At 41.6% G+C, this 26946-nt stretch overlaps 2 protein-coding genes across 3 annotated transcripts in view; both read left to right on the top strand.

Annotated features, from left to right (window-relative positions):
* The first annotated feature begins 1043 nt into the window (after positions 1 to 1043).
* On the top strand, positions 1044 to 6891 carry LOC139928181 (uncharacterized). The gene is made up of 7 exons (XM_071920622.2): positions 1044 to 1159; positions 2831 to 3203; positions 4431 to 4541; positions 5000 to 5061; positions 5602 to 5760; positions 6144 to 6257; positions 6375 to 6891. The coding sequence occupies exons 2-7, from the start codon at positions 2936 to 2938 to the stop codon at positions 6429 to 6431; spliced, it is 771 nt and encodes a 256-aa protein (XP_071776723.2). The 5' UTR covers positions 1044 to 1159; positions 2831 to 2935; the 3' UTR covers positions 6432 to 6891.
* A 3652-nt stretch (positions 6892 to 10543) lies between these two features.
* rassf3 (Ras association domain family member 3) overlaps positions 10544 to 26946 on the top strand; it is a 65603-nt gene continuing 49200 nt past the window's right edge. Inside the window, exons 1-2 of one of the 2 annotated variants that reach the window (XM_071920602.2) lie at positions 10544 to 11234; positions 24655 to 24770. In XM_071920602.2, the coding sequence (XP_071776703.2) occupies positions 10673 to 11234; positions 24655 to 24770 (678 nt within the window). In that variant the 5' untranslated portion in view covers positions 10544 to 10672. Of the gene's footprint in view, positions 11235 to 23521; positions 23626 to 24654; positions 24771 to 26946 lie in introns of those variants that run through there. The other variant, XM_071920604.2, reaches the window with a different exon arrangement.

Raw genomic sequence — 26946 nt, 5'->3', positions numbered from 1 at the left:
TTTTACATTTCCTCTGATGGAAATTAAGTGTTTCATCATTTCTTCCAACAAGGGGGGGGGTCGCCTTCGCCCTCCATCCTTCCTCCCAACAACCCCTGCTCCTAGTTTTAAAATGCTTCGGGTGCAGAAATGAATGCTGCTCCTAAACTTTTTCAGCGCCACACCCAGACTCCGTATGTGTGATTTCGCCCTGGTTTGAGAAACGTCGCTGTGTGTGGTGAAATGTCAGTGTGAGGATGTAGAATAACTCCCTCTTTCTTCTTTTCATTTACACACTGATTGTCACATTTCCATTTTCTACAAGGACTCCTTAGTGCCATATATATATATATATATATATATATATATATATATGTATATATATATATATATATATATAAAAAGACTATTTTGATGTTATTTTATCACTGAAATCTGATGCAAACCAAAAGCAACTCTTCACTGTTTTTTTCCAACCCTAGAACATTCTGGAAAGTTCTCAAAACAAAAAATCCCCAGTCTTTACCCTGATGTCCCGCAGGTGGATTATTTTAAAATATTTGTGGAAAAAAAAAAAAAATATATATATATATATATATATATATACATTTGAGAGGCATAATGACAAAGCATGCCAGATTGTACAGCTGTAACATCATCTGAGTAACCTTATCATTTTAGAATAAATAAAATCAAGTTTGAAACACTTGCTTTGTCATGTGTTGATGTTGGGTTTTACTTTCAGTTTTCGGTAATAATGATATTGAAGATCGTCTATGCTGTCACTCAATAGTAAGAACTCTATCCCAGTTTCTGGTCCGTATGCCTCTTGCTGCGTTCACGTTGTAGCTTATGTTTTACATTTGGCCGTTTTTTTATTTTTTTTTTATTAGCATATTAAACTGCCACGCGTTAGACAGACCCATATTTCGCTTCTTTGCCATTAATGCCAGTTTATTGAGAGACGACTCTGGTCCGTTTGTGGTACCCAGAAATGGCGACTGAGTGAGACTTCTTCTTCTTCCTATATCATCTTCCGACATCAGCTGCTCCGTGACGTGAGAAAGAGAGGGTATTTTATTGTGGAGTACCAGGTGACTGAGGAGAAGTCCAGCAGCGACCAGGAAAAACAGTTCAGACGAGACTTTAACTTTACTTTATCTTTTCACCTACGACGACTGTAAGTATGTCACGGTTTTAAAAATATCTGGGTTGACTAGAAAGACTCACTGAAGAATGCACGTGTCAGCCCCGATAAGTTCGGTTATCTCTCTTCCATTCAATAGGGTTAGGAAGGCTAATGTTGACTTTCTTATCGGCAAAACATAGCCTATATATGTCGTAGAACATGACTAAAGACGGAAATGTTAGGATGTTCTAGTAATTTCGGCATATCCACCAAGCAGCACTTTATTTGAATAAAATCTCAACTTTTAGAATTGGTTCATTGGTTCGCTACCGCCCACCGCGGTGTAACTTCTTTTGGTGAGAGGATTGTTGGACTAACAGGTGAACCAATTCCAAAAGTTGACATTTTATCGAATTAAGTTCTTTGTGGTGTATTGGAAGTTTGCCGAAATTACTCCTATCGATTCGTAAAAGTTCTCAAGTCCTGTTTTACCAGTTATGTGTCTTTGCCGGTAAACAAGGTGAAATGAATCTACCAGGTTTTTGAACGGAGTCGTGACGTCGTACCTAGAGAACCGGTTAGCATATTGTCTGCTATAGCCTGCTATCAGTAACTAACTAACTCAACTGTGTAAGACGTTTTCTTTGTTACACTGGTCTTTTTAAAGCTATGATACTGACTGTTTGCTTCCTTATACGGTATTGTGTGTGTGTGTGTGTGTGTGTGTGTGTGTGTGTGTGTGTGTGTGTGTGTGTGCGTCTTCGAGAACATGCCTTGGCATGATCCATATGCGCTGTAGTTTACAATAGCCGCCACTAGAGCTCAATCTTTATTTGAAACTATGGAGGTTTAACTGAATATAAATACAATATAGCAAGTGATGAGTATTAAACATAATGCAACCGATTATTACAAGAAATGAAAGGATGAAATATGATGAATTACAGAATTATGACGTAGGTAGAAAAACAACAGAGGAAAAAATAAATTAAAAAAATCTATCATATTGTATGCAATGTATACAAATTAATAAGACTTTGGGAATATGAAGAAAACAAATATGTAAATTTACAGCTATGCAGGATGTGTCATATTCATGAGCAGGTAGACTACACAAGATGGACAGAAAGTGTCCAGGCTTGCAGACGTGCGTTGTAAAACACTGATTTGCCTATTAAATATATTTCAGTCAGGACCGCTTTAGTCAAAAGAAAACTTTTATTGCCATTTGCAGTAGTTAAATTTGGCGGTATGGCTCTGTTCTGGGAGCTCCCTACCCTTCCATGTGCTTACATGGAAAGCCTAAGGCAGGGAGAGCAGCAGCAAAGACCCCCCCCACACACACACACACACACACACACACACACACACACACTCCCGTACAGAACAGAGCAGGCAACAGTGACAACAGAAATTACATTATTTAAGTCAGACACAGCATGTAAGGAGGAGCTGGGGTGGAGGCGGGTTGCAAGCGGCTTGCAGAGGAAGCAGCAAGGGTAGGCAGACTGAAGCAGCTTTAAATAAGGCGCCCTGTATGAGATTTGCCAGTTGAATGCATAGAAGGAATCAGCTGAGCCATCAGCTGATGTAGGCTGGGTTTGTGAGCTGAGCTTGACTTCGTGGCCTGCCTGAACTAACAATATGCTCAATTAGTCACATCTGAGTCACAGTTTCCTGACTGAATTCTGCCTGATGCTTCTCCTTTCTGTTTCACACCAGAAAGCCAACCTGGACAACGGGCACGCGGGCATTCCCGGGCCCACCGGCAACAACAACAACATCAGCCGCATCTCCGACCCCCAACCCGGTTCAGACGCAGACAGCATGGAGGGCACCACGGAGTTCAGACTCATGAGGGCCTACGCACAGAGGCGACAGCCCAGAGGGGACGCTGGGTTGTTGGCGCAGGGCGGCCCAGGCGCGTCCTCGCCACAGACCCCTGCCAAGACAGAAACAGACGTGAAAGAGAAGAAGAGGAAGAAGAAGCTCCTGCTGAGGCTTCTCCCGTGTGTCCGATCCAAGAAAGAAGAGCCAGAGGATACGAGAGGGGAGAATGGTGGACCGGCTGTTGTGTGCTTCAGATCCGGGGATGGTGAATATCGGGGGGAAAAAGCTGACTGTCGTATAGCAATATGTGCTGAGGCTCAGATAACCTCGGTCCGTTCATTTCTCTTCTGTATGGAGAGAATGTCACACCGAGCCCCATTCAAAAATCTGGAAATTCAGTAGAGCCTTTGTATGCATGGACAAATGTAGATAGCAGAACATGATTTAAGACCATGTCTCAGTCATTAGGAGCCACTCTTCAATTCACCATACATCCACTACACCAAGCAGGATCAAATATAAACATTTAATCTTATTCCCACAATCCTCTTCTACCAAAATGCACCATGATGAGCATTGGAGAGCGGTGTGAACCGATTCTAATAGCTAAGACTATTGAAATAAAGTTCTGCTGGTGAATCACTTCAGTTAAGCCTGGCTACAAGCTGTCATGGGGTGTAAAACTAATATCAAATACTATCTGTGACTGTAACCACATGCCTTGTTCGGCCTAGGGCCCAAATTGTGTAATTTTGCATCATTTTTGGTTTGGCTTTAATTTAGGCTTGTTCTATGGGAGACCAAAACAAAGCAACTCATTCTGAGTCAGCACCCAGCACTGAATAGCTAAAATACTACTGTCTGTACCTGTGAAGGAGCTCTTGTTGTAGTAACTTAACCTGTAGCAGAAGCGTGCGGATTGGGTCATGATGACTCATGACAAAGTGATGACACACGTTGTCGGATTGACTTCCACTATAACCCATTTGACACAGTCATGATAGAGTAGATCTCTTCATGGTGTTGTGTTGTCGGAATGGGGAAACCCCTAGACTAACGATCAGTTGGTTAATTGATTAGTTGATCGACAGAAAATTAACTGATTGATAATCGATTCATCATTTTAGTAATTTATCAGTTAAACATGCCAAACATTTGCTGGTTGCAGCTTCACAAATGCTAAGATTTTCTGCTTTTCCCGGTTTTATATCATTATAAAATGAATAATTTGTTTTTTTCTGGCAGCTATTCAGACTAAGTAAGCAATTTTAAGAATCAGTTTGGGCTCCGGTAACTTGTGATAGGCATTTGTCATTATTTGTGACATTTTATGAGAGAGAAAATCTCGAGAAAATCGATAAATTAATCAATAATGAAAATAATCCCTAGTTGCAGCCTTTGGGGATTGGTACTTGATTTTTGTGGTTTTCTGAAAGTGTGTGTGTTCACATACTCCTCTCTTTGTGTGTGGTTGGTTTGGTGTTTTTTCCAGATGGAGGTAAAGAAGGCGAGAAGTTGGAGAAGGTTGCTGACACACTGACTAAGATAGCTGATGAAGTCCCCCCCCCCACTCCTTCAGATATAGAAGCAGATGGAGAAGAAGGTAGGTTATGGGTTTCTATCTTTCTTTGTTTCTACAGAGAAACTGGAAGTTTCAGTGGTTTGAGCAGCAACAGAGCAAAGACGTTCTCCTCGTGTGTTCTTTCTCTTTCATTTTATTGCATCCCAGGTTTCTGCTTTATCATGTCTAACACATTTCCGAGCCGCTCAAAGTGGTTCTGCCTCTGTCACAGACTTCATTCGTTTCCTGTGGTTTAGTTGTGAGTTAATGGGCAGCTGTCAGTTCTGTGCAAGTGTGTGTGTGTGTGCTGCTTACTGGAGCATAACTGTTTACCGTAAATCGTGGCATTTCAAACCTGATTTGCTCTGTAAGGGATTCTTTCAATTGAGTTGTATTCCCCTTTAATACGTCTAGTCTGGCACCCAAATTTATGTTGTCCCAGGACTGACCCAGACTCATTTTTTCGGATGCTGATCCATTCTGATCTTTGTGTTTTCTAGACGATGTGGAGAAGATGATCGGCCTGCTGCTGAGGGAGAAGGGAGACAAATTCCACGAGGAGGTAAAAACACTGGGCCCCCTGTATGAAACCCTGCTTCCATTTCCCTGTACTGTCCCCTAACGTTTTGCATTATGCATAGGAACTGCTTGTGGAATTCATGAGACATGGTAATACTTTGGTTAAGTTGTTTGCACAACCCTTCACACAGCACCAGCGTTTACACAACAACATGCCCATATTGCACCATATCCAGCAGGTCTAGAGTTCACAAATGGCTCTGCTTTTATTGCAGCACCGCTTGTTGACTGGTGGATGACATCATGGCCACGAAACACGAGAGCACTCCGCTTGTCATGTAGATTTTGTGTTTACAAATCTAGAATAATAAAATCTAAATGAATGCTTTTTACATTTTTTAGACAGGCTTGTATGTGGCCCATTGATTGGTCACCAGTTATGACACATTTTTTATATTAGGGTGTGAATTACTGCTGTTTGTCCACTTGGTGTCGCCAAAGTCTCACACTGACTACCTGTCAATGAGAAAAGGTGCAACGAATTTAAAAACTAAAGACAGAAATCCTCTCTCCTCTCCACCAGGTGCTGAAAGACGCCTCTCTCTCTGGGCTGTTTAGGAACTACAGCGTCTTTGAGAGGCTAATATCCACCTTCCTGAGCAAGATGGGCTTCGTGACCTTTGACCCCGATGCTCTGGGGCCTCAGGGGTCGCCCAAGACCCACATCGCCCTGACCTGTGAGGTAATGACGTACAACACTGTATTCATATTTTAAGGGATTCATTCCAAAATGCTTTTTATCCCTTTTGGGGGGGAAAAATCTCCCTTAATATTTCAGTAATGCAGTCGAATAAATCCTCTAAAAATGTTGCTGTCTGCAGCTAGTATTCCAAAAATATAATTCTGGGTGGCAACACTGAATCCTGATGATTTTTGGCATAAAAATGGTCAAATGTGATACAAAATATTGGCACAAAATATCAGTTTCAGTCCAAAAATATCAGCGTTGGCCTTCAAAAACCCACACTGGTTGAATTCTAGTCAGAATCCAGAGGATGAGGTGATCTGTTTTTCATTTCCCACCCTACTAACCGCTGGTCATATTATATTCCTCCTCCTCCTCAGGTCACCAGTCGTCTGTCGGCGGTGGACACTCTGCCTATGAGCCGACTGCTGGGCTTCGGAGCCAGATACCTGCAGGACCATTACTCAGCCTGGGCAGCACAGCAGGGGGGATATGTATGTAACACACACACACACACACACACTGATAACACCACGTCGGAATGATTAACCATAAGGTTTTGCAAATTTCCTCCCATAAAACATTTCCATGTCTTTCTCTCGTCTGGGCAGGAGAGAGCCTTTGATAGTGATGATGATGATGATGATGATGATGAGGAAGTCAACTGAGCAGGAGGGGGGTTTCCCCGCCTCGCCCCGCCCTGCAGCACCGAGCGCTAAGCAGAAGTTCACCATCAATCCAATCATCCTGACGCTCGACACGTGATCAAAACAAGACACTCGCTGCCTTTGGGTTTTTGGCTAAATTGGAATTTGACACAGAGGGGACTCGGATCTGGGAAATGTTCCAAAACCGTACGTAGGATTAGACCAAGGTTCTTCCTTTATTTTACATCTCAGGGATAGCAGTCATGAAACGAAACAATGAAACTATCTCACCCTGCCTTAAGGAGCCGCTAACCCACCTAACAAATATTGTATTGGTATCCGTTTTAGTGGAGAGTTTTAGTGTCCCATGATGGTCTAAATGCTGTTTCAGAGGCTTTTCCACCCTGACACGAATGATATTTTTTTGCATGAAAATGATCAGAATTTAAGATGTTAAATGTCAAAAAGTTCAGCGAAAACCCGTCTCAGTTAAACCCTAACTGTACAGGGACTTTGAGTGGTGCTGTGGGGTTGCTGGCTTAAGTGGATGAGGAGCCATCTGATGGCCAGCGGGTATCGAGTATTCGGAGTCCGGTGGATCACTTGACAACTTGCTTCATTCGAGATGCACTGGGAATGTCCTATCTGGGGATGGGATCGTGTCAAGTGGCTAATTGTCAGAAGTGTTTGGTTTGAGTTTGGATGCTGGAGAGAAACAGGACTCAGGAACCAGGATCTGGGTCTGTCTGCATTTTGTAGTAAAAGTTCTGAGAAAGTTCTGAAAGATTCAGTTTACACTGTCGTATGACCTGACCAGCGATGCCATATCAACACTCCTGTTCTTGAAAGAAAATAAATCTTTTTCCTTTGATTTTTTTTTTCTTCCTTGAAAAATATGTATTTATTTTGTTGCTCAGGTCTTTCTTTGATGCCAATTGCTTCAAAGGGAAAAAAAATGTACATAAACTGTTTGTGTCTTATTAGTTTAGTTTTGTCAGTGTTTTACATAAAGGACAGTGAGCCAATGAGTTAAATATTAACGGATGACTTGTTAATGTGATTTGATGCATTATGTTCTGTGCCTGAAATACTTATTGTGGTTATTATTCAGGGAACTGTAGCAGTCGATCTCTTTGAAAGAAAAGGGGCCTATTTATGTTATATATTTTCTTACGTAAATTAATTATTTTGCAGTACTTAATGGAACTCCTAATATACTTTTACAGAAAATAATCACTGGCCAGTATATTGACAGATGAAAACTGTTTGATACAAGGCAGCACTGATGTGCTTCAGGAGGGCCAAAAAAATAATTTTATAGGTGAAATTGTGCCACATTTTTGATGAATAATTAAAGGCCAATTGTACCTTTTTCATAAATGCTTTCATAACTGTTCTTTCCAGGTGGTTTATCTGTTATTGTTGATGGTCTTGTATACAGTATGGTATCACTGTTGATACCGTTTCATTACTCTATCAAAACAAAACATTAAAAATCATTCTGCAAAAGAAATGTCTTGTGTACAGTCTCTGGATTTGTGAATTTTGCATAATGACTATATTCAATAGCTTTATCACCCCACTTCTGTTTACACAAAAATCAGACTATGATCATCATCAGCAAATACAACCTACTTGAGTTTCTCTATGCATAAATATATTAGATTCACACAGTTCATCCAATTAGTTCAAAATGTGCAAATTTTCAATGTAGCAGAAAAACGTTAAGCATTGGATTTTTTTGGTAGGCTAATTTACGTCTAAAACCGGCCAATTAGTAGTGAACAGTAAATCAAAGGCTATTCATGTCACAAGATATTAATATAATCATACAGTAGCTCCTCTTCCAGCAAGTAATTTGTATGACTGAGTAGCGACACTGGGCCTCGTGTGAGTTTGTATGTATGATCTATGTACTTGCGTGCATGTGCATTGTGATGTTGTTGACAAATGTGTTGTGTGATGCAGTGGCTTGGAGCCCAAGACAAGTTTCCCTGCGGGACAATCAAGTATGTCTTATCTTATCGTTCACAAAACTTTTCCTAAATTCCTCTTACTTTAGTTAGCTACTGGGAAAAATGACAAACCAACGCGGGATTCATGAAACGTGCGCAACCCCTCGATGTTGCGCGTGCCCTCAGGTGTATCTGATGTGTCAGTTGTGCGTGAATTGAATGCGCGTGCTTGTTGATGTTGATTAGCATAGGTAGACGCCCTGGCAACTCTATAAAAGGTCTGGTGACGTAAGGGGCGTGTGAAAATAGAGTGGTCAATCCGGGTCAATCAACTAATTAACTGTATCAACTAATGGAAGTTAGAGGAATAATTTCGTACTGATGGACGCAGCATTCTTCTTACTCAACTGGTAGGCTAAGTTAGCTAGCCTGCTAGTCTAGCTATTACTTGTGATACAATCCTAGAGCTTTAAATTCTACTAAATGATGTGTTTGAGGGTAACATTTATTCAACATTACAGTCATTACCTAGTCATTGCGGTCTAACAACATACTCTGTGTCTACTAGTGAAGTTATGAATGTACTACACGTTGTTTACATGAAAACTTGTCTTTAGTTTAAGTGACTTTGCATAAAGAACATTGAAAACACATTTAAAACCTACAGTAACATCCTATTTTTCCCCTTTGGCGCCACAAGTGTGTGGTCGACTAACCAAAATGCAAAGATGAGCAGATGAGCAGTCTATTATCAGACGGGCACAGAAAATAGTGTCTGATCCAACTCACATTTTCCACCTAGAGTTCCAGCTCTTACCTTCCTGTAGAAGATTCAGGGTTCCCAAGAGCAGGCTGAACCGTTATAAACATTCATTCCTGCCTATGTCCATTAAGCTTCTCAACACTAACATGTAATGTAGATGTTGGCCATGAGGGTTGTGCAATATGTCGCCATTGTCAGTAGGTGTGTATGTGTATATGTGTATAGGCAAACTGTTGAATATGTGTATGTCTGTGCAAACTGTATGTGTATGGAAGCCATGTGTTGTTAAGATGTTGACGTTTTTTACTATGTAGTATGTATGATTTATCTTCTGTGGAACTGCAGGACGGAGTCCAGAACAAATTTCCCTAAGGGGACATTAAAGTATATCTTATCTTATCTTATCTTATCTTATCTTATCTTATCTTATCTTTTTTTCCAATCAAGGCTGGGGGAAGCCAACAACTGTGATGTATTCACTCATACACAGGTATGTACAAATTTTAGGGAAATTGACAATAGCAATTTAGCAATGAATTCAACTGTCCCACAATACAATTTACTGACTTGTTGAAATTGCTTCCATCTCTAAATTTACAAAAATGTTTTAATATGTATAACTTTGCTATAATGCACAGATCCTTATTTTCCTATAGCAACCTATCATATCAACTTAGCTGAAAAGTCATTTTGCTGAGTAACCCTCTCAGTAACATGTCTTCCAAAGAAAGACAGCGCCTCCTTGTGATCAATGGAGGAAATATTGAAGGGTGCGCTCAATGTTCTGCTCCATCGTATGGGGAGAACAGTCGCTTTAAACCCCATTCAAAAGCCTGTCAATTCAATGTTTCCTTACGTTTCGGCAATTGTATGCACCTCGTGGAAGAAGACTTACGACCTCCTACGAATCATTGGCTCTTCTGGTCAATTCGGCATATAGATAATGCACCAAGCAACTTCATTTCGATGAAATGTAAACTTTTACATTTGGTTCACACTGCTACCGCCGTCCATGGTTTATTTGGGAAGCTGGGAAGATTGTGAGAAAAAGAGGCAAATAGTTGAAAAAGTTGAAAAAATATATTGAAATATCTGCTGTTTGGTGGATTGCATGTATGCCGAAGTGAACAGTCGATCAGTCGGTCGTTGAGGTCTTAAACCAGGTTCTACGATGTCTTTACCTTTATCGATAAGAAAAGCAATATTAAATTGGCAGAATTTTGAGTGGAGTTTGGCGTGACCTCTTCTCTACACAAGAGAATGGGGCGTATCGGGCTGCCTTATCTGTTGCTTCTCCAAGCTTGTAGTCCTGTTTTAGTGAAATGAAATCCAACCCGTTCCCCCGCACACCTCTCACTGCCTCCACCTGCTTACAGACAACACAGACGCCCAGAGGACACGACGTCTCCCAGTCACCTGTCAGTCCCTCTGTCCGTCTGTCACCATTCACAGCAACGAGTTCACCGTGGAGGTGAAATGACGTCCCGCCCGGCTGTCACTCTGCCGTCTTATCCCGGGCTGCCTCTTTAGGCTACCTGAACCCAATGATGCACCAGGCTCGGAAATACTCCCCGACTCATTTCTCCGTCGCGGCCGACTTCCCGTTAACCGTGCAGGCGGTCGTTAATAGACCCAAATCCCCGGCTGCGGCGAGCGAAGCTCCGGAGGAACCGTCGCCGCCGCCGAGCGCCAGGATGCGGCTCTCCAAGTCCAACAAGGGCGCGGTGGTGATGAGAGCCGTGCGGCGGCATCCGTCTCCTCAGCCGCTCAGTCTGGAGAGCCTGGAGGCGGCCTGGGGCGGGAGAGGGCACCTCGAGGTGAAACCAGCGGACGGTTCACCGGGGCATTCACCGAGGCTTTCACCGAGAAAAGCGGGGCCAGAAGTCGCCGGGAACGGCATGGATGTGAACGGCCACGGAGGACCGCCTCGGAGCAGGAAGAGAGGGTTCAGACCCCCCGACGTGAGGACCATCTTCTCCCCCGGGGACAGGGACCCCAGGGTGAGGGAGGAGAGGGGGGAGGGCCACACCTTCCGGCCCGGCGGGGCGGGCACCTGGTGCGATGTGTGCTGCCAGTACATCCTTCACCTCGGGCTGACCTGTACAGGTGAGTGTGCAGCTGATGTCTGGGGGGGAATGGGGGGTGGGGGTGGGTGGGGTGTCACCAAGCTGAAGGGGGCCCTTCAGAGGAGTGGGGTGATATTTTACCCACCTGGATTCACTGGGGGGTGCAGGGGCCTGGGGCCACATCTTGTCAGGGGGCTGTGAGTGTTCATCAGTTATCATTTCAGTCTGTTCATACTAGCTAATCAGAGATGTAATGGAGGGTATAGGTTTCGATATGGGACGATATTCAATATCTTTATGTTTGACCATTTTCATGACCACAGGTTTTTAGAAAGTAGGCTATAGTGTTTCCCCCAGAATTTTACTGTTGTTTTGTAATCATCATCATCATCATCATCATCATCATCATCATAACACATTCATACATAGCCTACTTTTTTGGTCACATTAGAATCAGTTCAGCTTAAGGTCTTCCCATACACACAGTTGATCAATTCTACAATAAATATGTAATGAATCAAACTGCATCATATCCATGATATCAGAGGTGAACCACAGTGACTGGACCAGATCTGATTTCTATTGAAAGGCCAATATCAGCTCCATATATTGACAAACTGATATATAGGTTTAGCCCTAGCAGAGGGTAAACCCACCTAAACCTCCTCAAATGGAGTTTACTCACCTTTTTCAACTGTTATGAATCTTTACGATATAATAATCATGGGATACATTACAGCGCACAGCATCACACTGGTGTAAGTCACAGGAAAAAAGGGCCTTTTCAAGAAAGTAAACAATACTTTTCTGACAATATAATTGACTGCTGAAATCTAGTATGTGAGGAACGTTACATAATTAGCCAGAGGGCTGATTATGCTAATTATCATTCCTCATTGCATTTTGTATTTGGAGATAACCAACAGCTAACATTTGAATTGACTGTATGGACTATTGAGGAAACTTATAGGCTTAATCATTTAGTGTGCGATATGAGACTGCCTGGAAATCATTTGAATAAATAAGGCTTTATCAAACCGCCATCAGGAAGCAAGAAATGTTTGGCACTTGTTAACATGTAGTGAAGACCACATGGTTTTATGCTTTTGATGGCATGAATAGACACTGTAGGGCTTGGTCACACTGCGCAACACACACACACACACACACAACTGGTATGCAGTTGGTATGCAGATAGACTGGTTTCATCCTAAAAGGAAACAAGCCTCCTGAGAGTCTCCTCTAGCACAGATACCTCCCTCTCTGTTCACTTCTGTCTGACAAGCAGTAGAAATAGAATCAGTAGAAAGGACACTTCCTATGTAAAAAGGTTTGGGGCCACGTGAAAAATGTATTTGAGTTCTGAGATTAATCTCAGAATTCTTAGTTAGAATTCTGAATTTAAAGTCAGAATTCTGAGTTCTGACTTTTTTCATACTTTTCCTCACTTGCTTATTGTATTATGTTGTTTAAATATATCCTTGAACCCCAATGCCAATAAGGTCTAATGATATTTCAATCTCTCAATCACAATCAGACATATACATACAAAGGGACATTACTCTACAATAAATTCAAACTGTGTTGTCAAAGATTATCAAAATAATTAGCAGTTAAAATCTGAAAGTTGGCCGTCACATCACTCCTTTTCATTTGACAGATATGGAATTCTCCATACAACAAAAATAAGTCAATAACGTGCATTTTCCAAACTCATTTTCATTGACAACAATATTAAACTTTCCATGGCAGGCAGCGTTCCCGCTCCAGCAGAGATAACTACTACAGAGAGCTGATTTGAATAGGAACACCCGTTCTATCTGTTGACGCTCTGTGTCGTGTTGCACACCCCCTCTGTGGCTCACCTTTAACAGCCATCAGTTATGAAATCACACGTCGCTTTAACACATGAATTCCTGGCTGAGTTATGTTTAGAGCACTGATTGCTTTTTTGCCCACAGGGGTTTGACAAAAAAGGGAAACTATGTCTTATTTTAGACATAAAGTCAAACACATGTATACACACAAGGGCTCAACTGATATTGGGGTTTGAAGGGAATACTGATGCATGATATTTTCTGTATATATTTAAAATCTTTTTCATACCAAATATTCAGTGTTTCTCCCAGAATGCTGTTCTTGTCAGGGTGGAAAAGCCTCTGAAACAGCATTTGACAAACCATGGGACACTAAAACTCTCCATTGAAACCCAGGACAATGATATTAATCAAAGTGTTTCATTTAGAGTCTATGATATGTAATAGATATGTAATCAATCAAACTGCATCATATCCATCATATCAGAGGTGGACGACACTGACTGGAACAAGTCTGATTTATAATAAAAGGCCAATATTGGCCCTATATATCGGTCTAACCCAAATACACATACACACACACACACACACACAGCAACACAACAAACAAAGCTCATAGAATAAACCACCAAAACGCAGCTGACTGATACAAAACACAGAATCTTGTTACTTTGCCTCCCATCAAGACATTTAATAGAGAAATTGACCTGCCAGTCCATCCGCCTCATTATGTTACCAGACAATATGTCTGCACAATGGGCTCTGTGTTTCCTCTGTCATTTTTACCAGCAGTGGTGATGGAGTGTGTGTGTGTGTGTATGTACTTTAGTTAAGTGTGTGAGGTAGTGAGCTGATTTCTCTGCCAATTTAAAAAGCCTTTCAGCGGTGGATTCCCTCTCAGGAAGCCTATTAAAGGCCCATTACTGGATCCAAATGTCAACAAATTGGGCAACTCCGCCTCGAAACGCCAAATTATGACATGAGTCCAGAGAAATTCCAGGAATGGACCATCCCAACACTGACACCCTGCAGGTCTTTACATGGGAGGGTCGGCGTGTCCAGTTCAGCTACTGGTTCACTCATTAACAGTCAAAACCAGTCACTTATGAACTGGTTGAGCAGCGGCAGCTACTTTGTGCTCACTTTGTTCTCTTTGATAATTTCATTTTCCATGCTGAGAGCAGCTATACTGTAGGTTCAAGTTCAAGTTCAAGACAACTTTATTAATCCCTAAAAGGGCAATTGCATATGACAGCTCGCAGCAACACCAAACAATACACTCACAATACATGTACATACATATACATACATTGAATAAAAAGGGGGGGGGGGGGGGCAGCTATGTGTGACCTCCTAGCTCTGTTAATAAATAACAATAAAGAAATAAATGCACACAAACAAAAAAGTGCTATAAGGTATTGAGCAGCCGGACAGCAGAGGGGATAAAGGACTTGGAAAAGCGATTGCTTTTACAAGCAGGTAAGGCATACCGACGCCCTGAAGGCAACAGTGAAGATTCACATGCCAAGATGTGCTCTGACAGACCCAGTATACTCTGTGTTTACCTCAAAATGTGTTGGTCACAAAAAGAGCCCAAGTCTCTCTGCTTAGTTCCAATAATCTTGGAGCAGATTTTCACGATATTATTCAGACTGTTTCTGTCCTTAAGTGACAAGCAATTGAACCAGCAGATAAAAGAGAATAAAAGATTGATAAAAAGGACTCAACATCACTGTACTAACAGAGAAGGAGTTGAACTTACTAAGGAGATGAACCCTCTGCTGGCTCCGTTTGTCGTTTCAGTATTTACATCCCACTTAAGTTGGTTGTGGGGGGTGCCCAGATATTTGTAGGAGTCAACAATTTAATTCTTCTCCCCATCTATGTCACTCTCTATGACGGCTAAAATCAATTATCAGTTCTTTAGTTTTAGATACATTTAACTCAAAAAAGTTGTCATTGCACCATTTTATAAAAGCAGGGAGAGCCGACCCATGGTCTCGTTCTGGACCTTGAAGGAGAGACAGTAGTGCCGTATCATCAGAAAACTTAAAGTAGCTGCCTTCTCTACAGCTTCTGCAGCTGTCAGTGTACATAATATAGTGTCGAGTAGAGGTGATAAAACACATCCTTGGGGTGAACCCGTGCATGTAACAATAGTGTCAGAGAGACGGCCATTCACAATGACCCTCTGCTGTCTGTCAGTCAAAAAATCTAAGACAAGTTGATGTGATAAGTTAAAATCAGAAATCAGTCTTTCAATTAAAAGACATGGTCCTCGCCCCCTTCCAGTTTGACAGGGTTCCTAGTACTGTCTATTTTCTGATTCATAGAGGACATAGACTTTATTCCTTGCCAAGCTGCCCAAAGGTCACCACTACTATATTGTGCTTCTATTTTATTCCTATACATTTCCCTTGCTTTCCTAATTTCACACTGATATGAGTTGTTGAAGGCAGATGGACACAGAGACACAGAGAGAGAGAGAGAGAGAGAGAGAGAGAATGTGAAATCACCTGATCTTTTATAGACGGTGATGGATTTCTTGGCTGGCCTCCTCTCAGCTTTACCTACAAGGAAAAGAATATTTGTCTCCTAAGATGAGTCATATGGCTTCTATTGTTAACACTTCCTCTTACTGTAAATCTCCCATATGAGGAACATTAACTTTTGTGGTCTAAATTTGCATATTAATGAGGAAACACTTCTTTAAACTACTAGATACAGAGTTCACATTAATGCCACCATGTGTAATTTGAAGAAGTCTGTTGATGTAGAAATATTTGCTAATTAATGCTTTCATGACCTCATTAGCATAACTGGTTATGTTTAATATGGTGGTTATGGCGGGACATGAGGCATCTCTTGTTATGAATTCCCACACTTTTTATGCAACTTGAGTGCACATTTTATAGAATGTGTGTATGAGTTAATAATTCAGTACATTTGTTACATTAAAACTATATGTGTATGGGACTTGCATGGTGTGTGTGTGTGTGTGTGTGTGTGTGTGTGTGTGTGTGTGTGTGCCTGATCCGGGAAACAGGAGTAGGCTGGGTTCAGGTCTTCACATGTGTACATGTGTAGCGTTAGCCTGGTTTAGCCCAGTTCAGTTTGTCTACTCGTGTCCCGAAGTGGGTCAGATGAGGCTCGATAACAACAGTAGAGAAAAGGCTTGTCTTTCTCTCTCTCTCTCTCTCTCTCTCTTTCTCTCTCTCTCTCTCTCACTGTCTCTCTCTCTGTCTCTCTCACACTCACACTCACACACACGCACTGTCGGATCACACTCTCTCTTTCTCTTTTATTCAGACTCATCAGCATCCACTTTCTGTTTTCTGCTTCTTACTCTCTCTCTCTCTCTCTCTCTCTCTGCCATTCCCTGCGTGTGTCTCTCGTCCTTTGTATCATTCTCTAGAAGTTGAAGTAATAGAAACCTGCCGAGGAGAGCAGGAGTTCTTTGTCTGATAGGGTTTAGTATTGCAACAGATACACTGTGTGTGTGTGTGTGTGTCTGTGTGTGTGTGTGTGTGTGTGTGTGTGGGGGGGGGGGGGGGGCATTGAAGTGGCCCTAATAGCTCTCTGGTAGGTGATCATGCAGAGGTTCAAGGCTGTCACAGCTTGATTTCAAACTCTCCTCTCACCTTGACATAAGACCACAGACACAGAATCATCTTTATTCTTCAGCACATTAAATGTACAGGAATAGAGAGAGAGAGAGAGAGAGAGAGAGAGAGAGAGAGAGAGGTAGTTTCACATTGGAGAGTGGAATACTATAAAGGATGGAGGCCCATTTTGAACCACTGTGAGAAATACTGGAGCTTATCGTCTGAAGCTCTAAACTACAGCTTTGTGTATGTGTTTGTGTTTGTGTGTGTGTGTGTCTGTGTGTGTGTGTGTGTGTGTGTGTGTGCTGTTTTCTGTGTATGTAATAATGTAGTAACCCATAACAGTTCTTTAGAAAGTAGTCAAGTTCTGAGGGGACATAGAGAAAGAAAGAGAGAGAGAGAGAGAGAATAGACTGTATGAAAAAGAGGGGTACAGGCGAAGAAGTGTGTGTCAGCATATCTGTGTGTGTGTGCGTGTGTGTGTGTGTGTGTGTGTGTGTGTCAGCTGTCTCTTGTTTGTTCAGACACAGTGACAGTTTGGCTCCACAAGAGACAAGACACACTGAACTGTGGTAGGCTAATGACACACACACACACACAAATGAGGGTCACTAGTCAGGAGGGGGACGAGTGTGAACAAGACCTGACACAGTGACCAGAGAGAGAGAGAGAGAGAGAGAGAGAGAGAGAGAGATGGATGGATGACAGAAAAGAATGGCCAGTGTTTCCAGTGTCTGGAACTACAGCAAGTCCTCTTGGGATATAAATCATCATTTGGAACCTATAGGAGCCTAAAACACATTAAGCAGTGTGTGTGTGTGTGTGTGTGTGTGTGTGTGTGTGTGTGTGTGTGTGTGTGTGCGTGTGTGTGTGTGTGAGCCATGGGCCTAGCCAAAGGCTTTGGGAAAACTATGAGGAGGCTTTCTGGATTTTTCTTCCGTGTTCCAAAACTGATGCGACGTTCTGGACGCCTGGAAATCAGTCTGCTGTGGAGAAACTCTGGTGAGTCTGTGTGTGTGTGTGTGTGTGTGTGTGTGTGTGTGTGTGTGTGTGTGTGTGTGAGCAAGTGATTTCCCTACTTCACTCCTTAATAGTGCTGTCCAATAGGGAAGTATTTGCTGAATCACAGGAGGTTGCAATTCGCTATTATAGGAATACACCACGTTTTTGGTAGATTGTGCTGTTGGTCAACTTATACATAGACACCAAAATCATCCATGTGTCCCTGGTAGATCACTGGCTCCGGTGCTTACAATATTTTCAGTGATAGTAGGCCACTAGAATTATTTCAAAAGTGAGAAAAGCAGCAGTTAAGCAGTTAAAAAGCTGTTAAAATGTGGTTAAGTCTGGCAGTTTTGCATGGGAGATTGGTAAAATGTATTCAAAATATGAAATAAAAAGAATATACTATTTTGAACTAGCAGGGACTACTTTTTTAGCTGCTAAAGTAGCTAAAAAAAGCTAAAAAGTAGAGCCAATGATCTACTAGGGACACATGGATGAATTTGGTGTCTATGTTCTCATCACTAAACGTTAGTGGACATATTACTGTTTCAGCCAGCTTCCTAAACATGATATTCTGCTGCAGTGGAGAATCACAGCGACTGCATGTCATGTAGGCTTAGACCGATATATCAGGCTGATATTGGTGCATTTGCTTATATTTATGAGCTATTAATGAGAAAAAGCATTTGGTCAGTTATCATACATAGCCTACAGAAATGATGAGTAGGATCATCTTGTATGAAACGCCAAAGTAACTGTATGAAAATATGTAAATCTGATCTAAATCAATTCCTCTATCTTAGACCAATCATGCTTGGAATAGTAGAAATACATTTCAGATGAATAGAGAATAAAATAAATGGAATGGATACTGTTAATTGTGGATAGTGAGAGTGGAGAGAGAAGGATGTGAGCAGCTACAGTAAATAATTAAGAGTCTGCTAGGTTTCCCTTCTAGTGGCACTCTGTCTCTCTCTCTCTCTCTCTCTCTCTCTCTCACACACACACACACACACACGTGCATGGCGGTGAGTGTTTTAGCAAGTGTGTGTGAAGAAGCTCACGTGGGTTTAATAATTTGGGGCTTTGTACCTGTTTCACTGCTGTTTACTGTGGAAAATGCCACTGCCACAGTAGAATGGAGAATGGTGTGTGTGTGTGTGTGTGTGTGTGTGTGTGTGTGTGTGTGTGTTTCAGCGGAGTGGTGCCGTATAAAAATAAGAAAGACTCCTAGAATGTAGAATTGGCCTTCTTAGAATGTAGAATATTCTGGTATGTGTGTGTGTGTGTGTTTGTGTGTATGTGTGTGTGCGTGTGTGTGTGTGAAGGGTGGGTGGCTGTTGAACGAAAACACGCTGTTGCTTTTGAACAACACACACACACACACACACACACCTGTTGGTTTCTTGGTCTGACTGAGCTGTTTGGGTTTTGTCTCGGCATATACTATAGAGATTCAAGGGTTATCACACACACACACACAGACACACACAAAAACACACAGACACACACACACACACACACGTATACGGAGCATCCATTGTGAGCCCTATGCATTGTGTCTTCAGCTATTTAGTAAGGTGAGTCGTGTGACTAATTACCCCTGTAATGACTCTCTGTGTGTGTGTGTGTATGTGTGTGTGTGTGTGTATTGTGGTAATATGATGAGTGACCCTCAACACACTGCCACATTCCTTTTACAGTGACCCACTCAGTTTTGATTACATGATAAGACACACAAGCACGTGTCTAGACAAACACACACACACACAAGCAGGAAAGAAACAAATTATGGCGAAAGAGGAGAGAACAGATGTCTTCCGACCCCAGCCCGCACCTGTTCACACACACACACACGCACACACACACACACACCTGTTATCGTCTTCTAACAAAAGCAGCCTTAGAGAATTTACAGCAAATGATCTCTAATGAACTAAATGGGAACTGAGCGTTTCTCATTTTACATTTCATGCATTTCACTGACACTCTAATACTGCAGTCTCTCTCTCTGTGCCTGTTAGCATTACAAACTTAAAGTTTATCTAGAGTTTAATGTGTAAATTAGAGGTTAAAACCTCTAGATCAGTCCCTTTCCATGCAAGGAAACATCATAATGTCTAAAATCTGTAGCTAGAGAGTACATTTTCTGCAATATTCCACCTCCTTTAAAATACAATAAAATATCAATTTACATGAAATACGGACAGAACATCTTCAGTTATCATCTTAAGTTGTGTAATTCTTTTGATGGATCCTTTAATCTATTAAAAGTAATAAACAGTCCTGCAAACATGTTGACTTTGAATAGATTTTGACACAATGGCCTGCACCAATGTTGAAAACCTGTGCAGTCTAAATATAGCGCCAAAATGAAAGTTTAGATGACGTCCATAAAAACTACCTGCATTGTTTTGTGAAATAAGGACAAAAGCAGTTTCCAAAGCTGTTTTGGTATTAATTTTTACCCTGCCATAATATCATATTGTGAATATTTTGTGCTCCTGTGGGTTGACGTTGAACCTGCACATCATGTGAATCTAAGGGGCTGGACTTTGCCCGTCCTGTATGTCACTGTGTATCACATACTTGCATGTAGCTGTCATATTGGAGCTCCTCAGCTCTTCATCAACAGTGGCTGGGAACAGCTGATTGTGTTCTAAACATACAACTTGGTTTAGATAATATCAGCATACTAATCTGATGTAGTCTTTGGTTGGAATGAAGACCTGCAGACTCTCGGTTGCCCATCCCTGAACTAGATGGACCCAATGCAATTTTATCCAATGCTGATGACGACCCAACGCTACGTATTAAAACACTGAATCCCCACTACCTGCAGGGCTGCTGTTCTGTAGCTGAACCTGACCTTTGACCTCCCTGGAGGGATGGGGAGTGAAAGAACATTTTCTAATGAGAATAATAATGTCATCAAAACACAGTACAGTGTGCAGAGCTGTGTGTGTTGTTATGCAAGTGTGCTGGATCAGCTGTTAGTAGCCAGGCCAAATGGTGTTTAGTTGTGACAGGGGGAGAGTGTGTGTGTGTGTGTGTGTGTGTCTAGGTAGTAAATGATGTGAGTCTTTTAGCAGGTGAGTGTTAGTAGAGCTGAAGGCTCATTGTTCCTTCCTCAGCACACAGACATCTGATTAGAGTCCCTGTGCTAAAAACAACCTTCCCCACACAGGGAAAGCTGGTGAGTCTGTCCAGTTGAATGTACTGTCCTTCCACTGGGCCTATCAGCTGAGACCCAGCACAACAGATCAAGTCAACAGCTTTCTGTATGTTTTGATTTGCAGGCTGTTGGTTGTGGTCGTGTCACAGATTCAATCCAATGTATGAAGCCGAGGCACCACAGGTGATCACTGGTGATTCTGGCTGGATTGGTCAATTTTGAGATATTTTGCTTCTATTACCACTATACTTTAATAAAACATACCAAACAATCAGCAAAAACAACTATAGATAGTTGATTTATACAATTTTATACCAGCAGTGTCAGGTACACCAAGCACAAAATAGACTAAGAACAATTAAACAGGCATTTTCTGAAAATGACTCATTCCCTGTATGCAAAACACTTTCTTTAACTTATAATTTAGATTCATATAATTTAGATTCATTTAGATATTGCCACCATATTTGACCTGCTGCTTCTGAACAAAAATAGCTGCTGATTTACAGAGGCTAGGAGTATTCTCTATGAACAAATAGTGAAATTTTGTGAGATTTTCACAATTTACAGTGTTTTGTAAGTAATTAATCAAAAACATTTGTATTTAACATATATTAGCTAATTTAGATATGTTAATAACAACATAAATAAAAGTTATAATACAAAATTTGTGTCCATAGTCAACATCTAAAATTTCATTTTGATAGGATGAAAGGATTTTTTTTTCTATTTATCTGTGCTTCACCTTAAAGAAATGAAAGAAATGCTGAAATGTTTTCAACAACTGCAAACTGAATTTAGACTCCTCAAAATGTTTTTAGATATTTATTTGCAGCTTACAAGCTATATAAACTATACCAGAATTCTTGCTTTTAGTAAGAAAGCATTAGTGTGTGCATATGTGTGCTATGTGTGTGTGTGTGTGTGTGTGTGTGTGTGTGTGTGTGTGTGTGCGTGCGTGCGTATGTGTGTGTCTGTGTGTGTGCATGTGTGTGCGTGCGTATGTGTGTGTATGTATTTGCTGACTTAAGAGGCTTTCCCTGCTCTCTCCTCTACTGATTGAGTCTGATCGATTGGTGCTGTCTGGAAAATGTTTTTATCATTGAGACAGCAGAGAGAAGAGAGAGAGAGAGAGAGAGAGAGAGAGAGAGAGGGTGAAGTAGACGGAGAGAAGTGGGAAAGAGAAAGGTAGCATGAGAGAATGAGGAAGTGAAAGAGAGAGCAGGGGGAGTGACATACACAAGAGAGAGAGAGAGAAATTTGGATTTTCGAAACAATTAAATTAAATCCCTAAAAATACATTCATAAATGAAATGTACAATACAGTTGAGTCACACATTCCAGCAGTCTAACACAGTTTTACAGTCCATACATGGACAATAGAAACCCTCTCATACAGTGCAAAGAGACTTCTGATATGATGCAGTTTCATTGATCGCATATTTACTGTAGAATTGATCAATACTACACTGGTTTTCTTTGGGAAGACTTTAACCTGAATTGATTCTAATGCAATACATTCCACACAAATTAATAATTTATGATTACAAGTTACATATCGATACATATAAGTTACAATTTTCTCAACCCATAGAGGGACATATGAAACCACCAGATGGTGGCGCTATAATTGACGGTGAAACATTTTCATCTTTAAAAGACCATAACTCCCACACCATAATTGTGATTGTCACAAAATTTGATACACATATTCAGCTGACCTCGCTCTGCAACTCTGCCAATGTTAGCGGCTATGTCAATTATTTGTATTCTAGATTTCAATGGAGAGTTTTAGTGTCCCATGATGGTCTAAATACTGTTTCAGAGGCTTTTCCACCCTGACAAGAATAAAAGTGAATATGAGTAATTCTTTGGGCTTTTTTCTGGCACAAAAATGGTCAAATTGAATGGTATTTAGTATCGGCACAAACTATTGGTATTGCCACGCAACAATCCATATGGATGGATCAGTGGACGGATGGATGGAGCGTGCTGCTTCCTCTCTTCCTCTCTATTCTGTGGATCTGGTTCATTGTCCAGGGGGATCGAGATGGACGATAGGATGAACGGATGACTGGAGAGAGAGAGAGGGAGAAAGAGAGAGGGAGAGAGAGAGGGCAGGAAGCCGGGTAGACATGAGCTCTGTTCGTTCAAAACACACACACACACAACAAACACACACACACACTAGTCATAACTAGCTAAGTGAGCAGAGAGAGAGAGAGACAGAGGAGTGGAGGAGAGAAAGAGAGCGATTGTAGATGACTGAGTCAGCAGTCCCATCGTGCCTCTTTCTCTCCCTCTCTCTCTCTCACCCTCTCTCTCTCTCCCTCTCTCTCCTCCTGTCTGTCTGTCCATCATTCCCTTCACAGTGGCCTCCATTTGACTGGTAAATCACCCACTCAGCACAACAACACAGAGAGAGAGACAGAGACACAGAGAGAGAGAGAGAGAGAGAGAGAGAGAGAATGGTGGCTAGGCAAATTAGCGTCTGAAGGCTCTGGTCTAGATAGAGACTAATGTAGAGCAGAGAACGGCCGAGAGACATAGAGCAATACAGCAGAGAGAGAGAGAGAGAGAGAGAGAGAGAGTGACTTGCTACTGTGTTTTCGCGGGGGATGAGGCGATGCAGTGTAGGCAGTGTGTTTTCATTCTATAACAGATCTTAGCGAGGATATAGGGCTGAGGGTGTGGGTTCAGTGAGTGTGTGTGAGTGTGTGTGTGTGTGTGTGTGAGTGTGTGTGAGATGAGTTAGAGGATGGGAGATGGGAGCGGCCATGTGTAAACTGTCGGATAAACTCGGGCAGCATGTGAAAAAGAGGTCGCCAGGTAGGATCATGGGAACGCACACACACACACACACACACACACACACACACCTTAGCTCTTTGCTAGCTTGTTGTGTGCTTTGTAGGAGTGTGTGGAGAGTGTGTTTGTTTGTTGAGAGGAAGCGCACATAAAAGCTTCCTCCTCCTCTCTCTTCAAGTTGTTTCTATAGTTAATGGTGCTGCTGGATCCTAGCCAGTATAAAAAGTGTGTGTGTGTGTGTGTGTGTGTGTGTGTGTGTGTGTGTGTGTGTTTGAGAGAGAGAGAGAGAAAGAGAGAGCAGAGATGCTTTGGTCGAGTCTCCGGTTTGATTAATATTTGTTTTTGAAGGCCGATACTGATAGTTTGTTGTATTGAAGCTGCTGATTGCTGATGTTTTGTGCTGAAATTCAACATATAGAATATTCTGGGTTTCAGTGGAGTTTTAGTGTCCCATGATGGTCTAAATGCTGTTTCAGAGGCTTTTCCACCCTGACAAGAAGAAAATTCAGGGTTCAAATACTCAATACTTGTAATTACTTGGAATTGCTTGGCAAGAAAATGGTCAATTTTAAATATAGTGAATATTGGCACAAAATAATAGCGGCTTAAAACCAAAATTAGCTGTGTTGTCATTCAAAAACTCAAGTCAAATTCTACACAGGAGCTTGTTTCACTAACACACATTTCCCTTCATATTCTGCCCCTGCGTTAGCTTGGGCCACGATTTGCATGTTGTTGGTTTTCATTTGCAAAGGGGGACACAGCGACCTGGACTGCACTGCCAGGCTCTGTCCATATCTAGGGGAAATTTGCTTATACGTTACACACGCACACACACACACACACACACGTGTCCATGCATGCGTACACCCATTCATGCACATACGCACTTGTGGTTGTTATTTTACATTCAGGGATAAACACTTCCTCTCCTTTCCTTTCCTTTCATTTCCTTTACTTTCCATGCATGTAGGGAGAGAGTATAATTTCCCTGCTTCAATCAATCAATCACTCAAATCAATAAATCTGTCATTTCTCTCCTGTCCGCAGGTTGTAAGTACACGTGTCACGCTGCCTGTCGGGACAGAGTGTCATTAGACTGTCATCCTGCAGGAGCTTCACCCAGCAGCCAGGACCAGCTCAACAACAACAACACACAGCTGCCTGTAAGTACACACTGCACTGTGTGTGTGTGTGTGTGTGTGTGTGTGTGTGTGTGTGTGTGTGTGTGTCTATTCATTTCTTTTTTAATTTTAATGGGATCTGATCCAGTCAGTGTCGTCCACCTCTGATATGATGGATATGTTGCAGTTTGTTTAATTACATATTTATTGTAGAATTGATCAATACTACATTGGTTGATGTAGATTCCACACAAGTTTACATTAATATGTTATTATTATTATCATCCTGGGTTTCAATGCAGAGTGTCCCATGATGGTCTAAATGTTGTTTCAGAGGCTTTTCCACCCTGACAAGAATACAATTCTAGGGGAAACACTGAATAGTTGTCAGAATTTTTGGCGTGAAAATGTAAAGATATTGAATCTTGGCACAAAATATCAGCTTCAATCCAAAAACATCAGTATCAACATCAGCCTTCGAAAACCAACAGTGGTCAAAACTGAGCACAAGTCTCTTTTATTTGGGATCAGACTGGACTGAACTGTTTCAGGTTGGGCCCAAATTTTCAAGCTGTAGACTGGATGAAGCCCCACAGAGGGACTGTGTAGTACTGTGCATCACCACTAAGCGGCGCTACAGTCACAGTGTAAAGAGGGAGGACACTGCTGAAGCCTTTTACTATGGTACCTTCAGTGAGCCATTAATATATACAGTACATCCATAGTACTTAGGCTAATAGTTTAGGATATTCTTTTATTATCTGTAGAAAGATGTTATTCTATTGTACATGACCTAGAGAATTAGTAGAGATTTTATAATATTCAAAGGAGATATTCTCCCTCACTGGAAAGTCTTCACAATATTGTCTTGGATTCACAGCTTTTGCTTTGAAGTTTCCAGTCCAGTCAGAGTGTTCATATGACGTTGTTTCATTTGAATAAACAGTAAATTCTTCCTATAAAGGGGTTATTAGGCTGGATATGAAGCAGCCTATTCCAACAAGTATATCACTTGATACCTGTAAGATCTAGAGGATCCAGTCTGTCAACCAGGGACTTAAATATCCTGCTATCCCTTAAAAAGTATGATGATGTTTTCATTGTTTTTTACTGTTAACTTATTCTAAGAGCTTTCTAGATGAAACTTTAATGATCCCAGTGGGGAAATTGGGTTGCTGCAGCAAATAGTAATAAGATATAACAAGGAAAGTATATAAATATAAATATAGCAAATGGGGGTATTTATTTAAACATAACACAATACAGTAATTCAGACAGTATATCAGGCGTGTAAAATAACAGCAGTAGAAGATACTAGGACAATGAAAGTACAGTATGTGAGGAATATTACACAATATGACAATAACATGTGTCCTAGTGTGTCTTAGTGAGTGTGTGTGTGTCAAATTCCAAACTGCTTTGATAAAACATTGGACCTCAAGTCTAATACTTTACGCTCACACCCGTTCTGCATCACTCACCAAGAATGGTTTGTATGTGTGTGTGTGTGTGTGTGTGTGTGTGTGTGTGTGTGTGTGTGTAATTCCAAGCAGACAGCTGGATGTACAGTGGGTCTGGTTTGTGTTAGAGTGTTTGTACAGGCCAGCATAGTCTGCATTGTACTCTGTAGTACTTCAATAACTTTTACACCCTGCCCTGAGTGTGTGTGTGTGTGTGGGGTGGGGGTGGGGGGGGGTTGTGTGTGTGTGTGTGGGTGAGTGTGTGTGGGTGGGTGTGTTTTAGAGGGACAGCCATCCAGAGGGAGGAAAAGAAGAGTTCCCGTATAGGAAATAGTGACAGGATGTGTGGCATCATAGCAAAGAGAAACATCAGGACACACACACGCACACACACACACACACACACACACACACACTTGCACAATCCCATTGCTAGGAAAACACACTAACAAGTTAGATCAGTTTCTCATCTTTCATTCTGAAGAGCAGTGTATAGTGGGTTCCATTGCAGACTGTAGTATCAAAATAGCTTTGAGTTTAAGGGAAATTGCACAAGCCCAAGAGTCTTAAACCTTCCACTGAAACCCCACTGACTTTAAAGTGTCAGTCACCTTGGAGCTGGTTAGGTTTCTGTACACTAGTCCACCAGGGTTCAACAGATATGGGTTTTTGAAGACTGATACCAATACTTTTGGATTGAAGCTGTGTGTGCTGATATTCAGTATCATTAAATGTAACCACTGTCATGCCAAAAAAAT

This window comes from Centroberyx gerrardi, chromosome 24 (assembly GCF_048128805.1).
Source record: "Centroberyx gerrardi isolate f3 chromosome 24, fCenGer3.hap1.cur.20231027, whole genome shotgun sequence".
NCBI classification, from domain to species: Eukaryota; Metazoa; Chordata; class Actinopteri; order Beryciformes; family Berycidae; genus Centroberyx; species Centroberyx gerrardi.
This window is presented reverse-complemented; position numbering and strand designations above follow the sequence as displayed.